General features: G+C 38.7%; 1 protein-coding gene across 4 annotated transcripts in view; it reads right to left on the bottom strand.

Annotated features, from left to right (window-relative positions):
* The window catches only part of CEMIP2 (cell migration inducing hyaluronidase 2), a 96,036-nt gene that overhangs the window by 27,780 nt on the left and 59,568 nt on the right, over positions 1–8,688 (bottom strand). For all 4 annotated transcript variants that reach the window (XM_014520067.2, XM_025204458.1, XM_006023821.2 and 1 more), the window contains exons 8-11: positions 5,723–5,932; positions 5,156–5,361; positions 4,587–4,656; positions 1,467–1,595 (exon numbers count right to left, since the gene is read on the bottom strand). In XM_014520067.2, coding sequence (XP_014375553.1) covers positions 1,467–1,595; positions 4,587–4,656; positions 5,156–5,361; positions 5,723–5,932 — 615 coding nt within the window. The remainder of the gene's footprint in view (positions 1–1,466; positions 1,596–4,586; positions 4,657–5,155; positions 5,362–5,722; positions 5,933–8,688) is intronic.

An 8,688-nucleotide genomic window follows, 5' to 3' on the forward strand; every position in this document is an offset into this window, starting at 1 on the left:
TTTTGAATTCTCCTCTCCCCAACTAAGGGTGTTTGGACCTGAAAGCCTGCAAAGACATTTTTTTGCTACTATTTAGTTGGTCTAATAGAAGATATCACCTCCAGCCCAAGAGTTTTGTCTGCCTTGACTTTAGAAAGGCTTTTGGTACCATCTCCTGCAGCATTCCTACAAGCTGAGGAAGCATGAGTTGGATGAACGGACTGTGAGGTGGATAGAAAGCTGGTTGGATTGTTGGGCTCAACAGGTAGTAATCAATGGCTCAATGGCTAGCTGGCAGATGGTATCAAGTGGAATGCTTCAGGGGTCAGTCCTAGGGCCAGTTTTGTTCAGTATCTTCATTAACCATCTGGAAGATGGGATGGATTGCACCCTCAGCAAGTCTGCGGATGACACCAACCTGAAGGGTGTAGTAGGTACACTGGAGGGTAGGGCAGGATTCAGAGTGACCTAGACAAATTGGAGGACTGGACCAAAAGGAATCTCCTGAGGTTCAGCAAGGATACGTGCAAAGTCCTGCACTTAGGATAGAAGAATCCCATGCACTGCTAGACCCTGGGGACTGACTGGTTAAGCAGCAGCTCTGCAGGAAAGGACCTGGGGGCTACACTGGACAGTAAGGTGGATATGAGCCTGCAGTGTGCCCTTATTGCCAAGAACGCTAACAGCATACTGGGCTGCTTTAGGAGGAGTGTTACCAGCAGATCGAGGGAAGTAATTATTCGCTCTACTCTGCACTACGGAGGCCACATCTGAAGTAATGGGTCCAGTTTTGGGTTCCCCACAAGTTGGAAAGAGTCCAGTGGAGAGCCACGAAAGTGGTTCAGGGGCTGGGGCACATGACTTCTGAGGAGAGGCTGAAGGAACTGGGTTTCTTTAGTTTGGAGAAGAGAAGACTGAGAAGTGATCTGATAGCAGCCTTTAATTACCTGAAGGGTGGTTCTAACGAGGATGGAGCTAGACTTTTCTCAGTGGTGACAGATGACAGAACAAGGAGCAATAATCTCAAGTTGAAGTAAGGGAGGTTTATGTTGGATATTAGGAAAAACTCTCTCATTAGGAGGGTGATGAAGCACTGGAACATGTTACCTACAGAAGTGGTAGAATCTCCATCCTTGGAGGTTTTTAGGGCCCAGCTTGACAAAGCCCTGGCTGGAACGATCTACTTGGGGATGGTCCTTCTTTGAGCAGGGGGTTGGACTAGATGACCTCCTGAGGTCCTTTCCAACCCTAATTTTCTATGATTAGGGTTGGAACATTGAATACTTTGGGGGCAGGCATTATAGGGAAATTTAGAAGCGTTTTACATTCGTGCATGCCATAATACCTAGACAGTACAAGTACAATGGGAAGAGCAAGCCTTTAGTAGCCTTTCTTTGTTATTCTGATTTTACATTTAACCTTGTAGTTCTTAATGCTAGAAGAAGTGTTCTTTTTAAGACCCTGTTATCAATGAGATATTACACTACCTTAAAATTAGAGTGAACTCTGTTGTTATAGAAGATTCCCAGTGGTGTTAGCTCTGCTTTTGTTTCAAGATATAATCCATGAGAATCTCCTGTAGAATTCTTGTGGAACAAATACCATATTCCAGCATCCTGTAAATAAAGGGGAAAAATAATGTCACTTGAAACATGTTACGTCTTAGACCAACACATTTACATTGTCACAGATATATTTATATACAGTAACAAAATAATTGCATTTTAATAAATGTATCAGTTTCAATCAACAAAATAAAATATAAGAACATAGTCAATATCTTCGCATTTTTTCAGAATAAGTTTCAAAATGAGGTTCAGCTCAGGTACGGGGGGAAAAAAAAAGCTGCCTGCAGTGGAACTAAAAATGGGGGTGGGGGTGGGGAGGCCTTCTTATTGACTACAAAACTAACTGCACTGTTACTCTGAAAAAAAAGTGCAAGAGGTAAGAATTTCTTAGGGTGATACCTTTTGTTGGACCAACTGTATAGCTGGGATAGAGTTAGACAAGCTTTTGAACGCAAGGCATGTGTGGCATGTATGGAACTATTCTGAATAAAATAAGGTATTTTAACCACAATGGTTTACTAAGCTTGAACATCTCAAATCTGAAGTCAGCTGCTAAAGAAAGTGACATTTTGCATTTCCATTATGTCACATTTCTATGTACTCAGTTTTGCTTACCATAAAATATTTTTTTTTAAATCTCTCCCTCTCTCACACATTCTTGTTGTTATAGACCAACTTTAAAGACTGCATATCACAACAGAAAATCAAGAGTTAATGATAAGGCCATGAGAGCCACAAGGGCTTTCAAAAGAATGAAGTCTAGCCCGTTCAGAGCACTATGCCAATACCATGCACCAATTCATTTCAACTCATCTTCAATAGCTCCCCAATTTGCCCCCAAGCAACTGCTTTTAAATAGATGAATTTTGTGTGCTAGTAGAGGTCTACAAAAGCCCCTTCCCATGGCATCTCTATATACGATAGAACCATGGAGAGGACAGTTGAATAGGAGGTTTGGAACCTTCAGTGCAGCAGAGCAGATAACTCTATATCATCTCTAATATGCCAGTATTGTGCAACTATGAAATCTGTACTCTTACAAAGAAAAACCTTCATATATGGAATGCTAAAGGGCAGGGGATGTCTACAGTTTAAATAAAGGCCATAGCGCTGTTGCACAGTACGCTACAGTTAGCCAGAGAAAAGGAGAAGAATGGCTTTCATGAATTCAAAAAAAATCTCCAGTACATGAAGTTAGTGATATTCAAGAATTTCACCCTGAAGGAACAAATCAGTTTCCTAACAGCCTGAGAAATGCCATGAATTCTAAAAGGTGTCATCTTTCTTATCAAGGGGATCTATTGGAAGTTTTTCAGCCTGGTCAATTCCATCAGTAAATGTGGAAGTTTAACTAAGAATTATTTATACCAAAATGTTTATGTTGAACATTCCTGCTGAGCAAAAGTACTTTTAAAACAAAAACATTTGGTGCTCAAAAACCATGCTAAGCAAAGGAAATTCTAAGGCATGTGTACACATAAAGAAAGCATAAGCAGAGGGAAAAGGGTATTTTCAAAAGCCACAAATGGGCCAAAAGCATAACCATAGCAAAAGAAAAACATGTTAGGTCTGTTGTGCACTAGGAAAATCTTACTGGTACAGCTATATCAGTAGAGGGTTTTTACTGTTCTAGTTAAACTAGAAAAAGCCACAAAGTGGGGCATAGTTACACCAATATAGCTAATTTTGCTTACTGAACCTGAAATAAGGGGTCACCATAACAGCAATTTTATGACATCACATCCAAATTAAGGGAATCATTTTCCATTTTAATTATACAGATTTAGTTAGAAGTAGCCAAACTCTCTATGGCATACAAGCCCTGACTCCATTCATACATGCATTTGCAATAATTCAAGGAAGTGACATTCAGGAGAATTTACTGCAAATGCAAATCATGCAAATGGTGGGCACCAGACTTCTGCAGCTGTTTCCTGTAACTCAAGCTTCTGCACTGAAAACAGGTAGAGGAACTATGCAAAAGGTCAATACATGGGAAGGTGCACAGTGGAAAAAAAGAATAAGTGCTTTGGATTCGCTAAGTTTGTGCAGATCCTTCCAAAGCCCCAATCTTTTTGCGTAAAGTTCTACCTCCCACCCCCAAAAAGCACACGGAATAGAAAACAAAAACCAAAAAGGTTTCTTTTGTTACATTATAGATTGCCTGATATTTAAAATTACTTGTGCATTAATCCATGTTTTCTTTGTGCTATAACATATGGGAAGGCATTCACTTTGATTACTGAAGCTTTTCCCTTTCCCAACTTTGACTCTATTCTCCCCACAACAGTCTATTTAAAAATGCAACCTCATGGTATGTTTCAGCTTCTTATCCAATGCCCACACCAGAAACGGAAAAGTAGAACTGAATTCTGCTATTTGACATGTACCAAGCTTGCTCATGAATAGTTTCAGATAATTTAAAAGGAAGCTGCTTTTTGGTAACACGAGTCTGAGCTGAATTTGCTTATTCCCTATTTTCTGTACTCGATAACAAAGGCAACTCTACGTTCCAGGATGTGTCAGGGCATTTTACTTCTCAAATGCTGAGAAAAGACTAACCACAGAGCTAAGCCAGTAAAACATCTTAGCCATACAATGCTAAGTACAATAAGACTTTTTTTTTTATTTGACTGAATTAAATGACCAAATTAAATTTAGTACACTAGCCACACACAGTATGTTAACAAATACAAGCTACAGAAAACAGTGAAGCCTTAATGCTATGATGGATGAACTTACAGGACGCCTTGTTTGTAACTGACTTACTATACAGCGTCACCAATATAGACACTAATAATTCATAAAAAATAAAGAATTCTCTTTTGTTCTCTTTAAAACAAAGATGGTCAGTAACTTTTAAAGGCACATTTAATGAAGAGATGTTGCATGTACGCCACAGTGTTGCTAAATACAAAAAGGAAAGTGAGACATCTACATTAAAAAGGAAAAAAGAAAAAATACTTAAATGCATTCTAGGGTATACTTTGCTTATCTGAATAAGAACACTGTGCATCAAACTATGTTCATCTGTCTCACCTGTGAACCGGCTGCTGCATTATTTATAAGGTGATTGTTGGGATGAGCAATCCAGAAGGTTGAAACAGCCCTGAATATCATACAGAAATAATACATAGTTCAGAAGCTATAAATATCAAGTCTCTAATCTCTAAGCTCTTAGCTTTCATATATGAAATGTTAGTAAGTAGACACAGAAAAGCAAATCAGGCTAATTTTTCTTTTCAGGGAAACAAAGCTTTCTTCATGGTTTCTTATTTAAAAAAATCTCATGTTTTCTTTGTAAGTTAAAACATTTAATGTAGTGAAAATGTTTTTGTAATAACTGAAATGCTCTTTTTGATTTTTGCCAAAGAAATGTGATAGATACTATTTATTAGGGCTGAAATGACAGTTTCATATAGTTAGTGTGCCCTTGAACAATAATAAAAAGAAAGCCTGAGGTCTGCTGAATCAATTAATGCCAAAGTATTATGTTATTTCTTACACATGCTCCCGTCCTCATTAGCCTATTCATAACTGTGGATCACCAAGAAATTTTTAAAAAAGTTTAAGCACTGCAGGAATCCCCCCACCCCACAACTACTCACATGCAGTCTGTGGCTGGCACTGGGACATAATTTCCATACACTTTGTCCCTAATGGCAATGCACATACTGCTATTCCTGTCCGTGGGAAGAAGTGTGCCTGGTTTGGTTACTAGTCCAAGGTTGTGGAACAGAATATTTCTCTGTTCAATACCATCCTCCAGAAAGAAACAGTGGCCTAGTGTATCATAGCCAATGGTGTCCTTTATCTGCAGAAATACAAGTTCATTATGTCATTAGCAATAGTATTTACTGAGATTTATTTGACAAGAGCCATTTAGTTTTATCATCTTGGCGCAGCTGCAGAATGAATTTTCAGCATCCACAGTAAAAGCTAAGTCAAAAGTCAGGTTTTATTTGTTCCCAGAAATGCCCTATGATTATTAAAAAGGTTGCCTAACTGCAACAATTGAAAAGCTCAACAGAACAATAGGACTTGTCACTGCTTACACTTGTGCATTGACTTTAAACATTTAAAACTGAAAAAATGGAATAAGTGTTTCTGCACTGACGATCTGTTCTAATGATTCCCCCTCCCCCTGAAACAGAGATTGTTACTGAAGTACCTACCAATAAGCCATTAGTTGCATGAACAGTCACACATCTGGAAAAGCAGTGATGAATGGAGAGGCCTTCTAAATAAGTCTTGAAGGTATAACCTCCTTTTTCATCTACATCCCCACAGAGGTGAAAGTGGACAGGATACCTTCCAATCACTTGCTGGCCCATTTGTTTTACTTCCACATAAGAGAGATGAAGAGATGTGAAATTCTTCACAATCTAAAGAATATAAAGCAAGAAAATCCATTTAATCCAAATCATAAATGAATTGCACGATTTTTTTCGACTGCCACAAGCTTAACTGAACTCAGGGCGGGGGGTTCCGCTCAATATCCAGGTAATAATACTGGGTGGAATTAGATCTCCAAGACAGTGGTTACCTCCATAAATAAAATACACAGACAGCAGCAAGACCTCTGTTGCCAAAGCGAAGGAAGTGTCATCAAGTGTTTTATTGCTACGTCCTATCAGTAGGCTTTTAACAAGTCCTAAATGGGATTCTCATGAGTTACAACATTCTTTATATACATCCATGGAGCATTCAAGTATCTAAGATATTTCCTCCTCCATAGACCTATCTACATACAGTAGTTTTATTGATTTATCTAAACTAGTTTAGCAACACACGGACTTGAATCCCTGCAGCTCCTGTTTATTTATGAGTTTGAGTGTCAGCTGAATTTTCTATTACTAAACTTTCCAAACAATTCTTTGTGCCACAGATTTTTTTTTTAAAGTTCATTAATCAGTTCCCCTCAGCACCACAAATACAAAGCACAAAGGAACGAGAATCATTTTTTGTATCAAAATGGCTTTCACTGAGTGCAATCAAAAATGTCCAGCATTCAGGCTCAGATACAGTGAACTCTCCAAGGAGGTTACCATGCAATTCTGAAAAAAAAAAAATTCTTGTAACCTTCAGTATGAGAATGGGTTCTCCGACTTCATGAAGATATAGCCACATAATGCTGAAGGTAATTTGTACACTATGTTAAGGGACAGAAATTACACATAAACCAGTACAAGTGATCACAAACTCGTTCAAATCTGTGATACAACAGGAGTTCAGTGCACATAAACTGCTTTCAAAATGGCTGAAACTGGTTTAAAATAAACCTGGATGGATGTAGTATCAGATTTAGCTAGGTTAAATTGGATTACTGAATTTGTCCTAGATCCCCCTAGATTTACGTTAACTCTCAGTTTCCTAGCATCCCAAGATGCTTTGCACCTCCTTGCAAACCCCACCCCCTCACAGGGTGAGTGGGCTAGCCTTAGCCCAAGCTATCTGCTCCAGCCAAGCAGAGAGGTGTGCTCTAGCACCCCTGGCTTTTGGCCTGGGCCACTGCAGGCATGTGGCTGCATTTCCAGAATCAAAAGTGAATGTCTGTTCAATTGCTTAATCAGTTCAATCAGCACAGCTTACACTAACCTGCGAAGATTGAAACACTTTAGCCTTTTTGACTGTCTGTACTTAGTAATTAAAGCTGCCTAACTAGCTAATTTGCAGCTCACTATTATGCAGTGTTGCTAAGTTTATGGGGTTGAACACAACCACTAGGCAACTGCAAGTATTTCCTTTCATTTGGTTGAGAGAGCAAACTAACTGTAAGAGATACCTTACAATTATGGGAGTTTAAGGATGCAAATCATAAGACAAAGAAACTTCTCATTATGATATTAACTTACCTACTTTTGAGTGTATACAGATTAGGCTGCTACATATAAATATCTTAACACAGTTTCATTTGGGCAAGTTAATCTGCACTGATTGACCACTTTGATTTTTTTAAAGGTACTCAATTTGTATTTATATACGTACAGCCAGTGTAATGCTGAGAGTTGGTAAAAAGTAGTCTTCTGATTTACAGAAGCTGAAGATCTGTACTAATGCAGCACTAAAACTACAAATTAGCGGACTTACCCCCATATATAATGCAACCCTTTATACTGCTCTTGGTAAAGGGGTGTTATCAGACAAGTTCCTACAGAGCCTAGACATTAACAAGTTTTAGTGTTGACTACTTGAACATAGAAGATTAGCAGAAGCTGAAAACGGTTTGTTAGGCTTAACAAAACATATGCTAGGTTAGGTTTAGCAACAATTGCTCAGTTATTCAGAAGACTCATAGGAACAATTCAAGTGACCATGATATCTTGGAACAGAAAACAAATGTTCTATCTTTCATACATCTGACTGACTGACTCTATTTGAGATACTGCAGCAGTTCAAGGACAGGTTCTGTAAAGCTCACAGCTTGTCAATAATCTTCCTCCACGGTATTATCACAAACACAAAAGAATAGTTAAAACCCCCTATAGATCCCTCCTGCAGAACAAAAGCTATAGCACAAGAGAGAAATAAATCATTCTTTCCCTCTTAGTTCCACCACTATAGAACTAAAAATCAATCACTAATACTTTAAAAAGGGAGGTCAAAACTGTGAGCAAAAGAAACAATGGCATTTGCATTTAAAGGGTAATGCTTCAAAAACTTCAGTATCAACTGGGCCCCAAATAATATCTCACCGCTCTTTGCACTTGCACTCCAGTACAAACAGTAAGTTTCAGCTATTCACAGCTACTGCTCCCCGTCTAATTAAGCCTTCTTATAATTTATAGCAAATAATTAGCAAAAACCATGCAAATTATTAAAACTATTTTTAAAAATCAATAGCAGTCCCTTCAGAACTGTAGTATACAGAGAATCCTTTGATAGCCATTTTTTATTTTCTGTAAATTAATAAAATCACCACTGATTTTAGGCTCCTTAACATGAGACACCTAAGAGGGGCCCAATTCTCAAAATATCTACATAAGGCAGGGCTGTCCAATTAGCAGGCTGCAGGGTTTTTTTTTGGGGGGGGGGAGGAATAACATGCAGCCCCCAATCACCTATCTGGCTGCCACTGCCCCTCCTGCTCCACCTGCAGCAACAGCCAGGGTCTAGGGACTGCTGCAGCCTGCAATACCAA

Source organism: Alligator sinensis, unplaced genomic scaffold, assembly GCF_000455745.1.
Source record: "Alligator sinensis unplaced genomic scaffold, ASM45574v1 scaffold308_2, whole genome shotgun sequence".
Lineage (NCBI taxonomy): Eukaryota > Metazoa > Chordata > Crocodylia > Alligatoridae > Alligator > Alligator sinensis.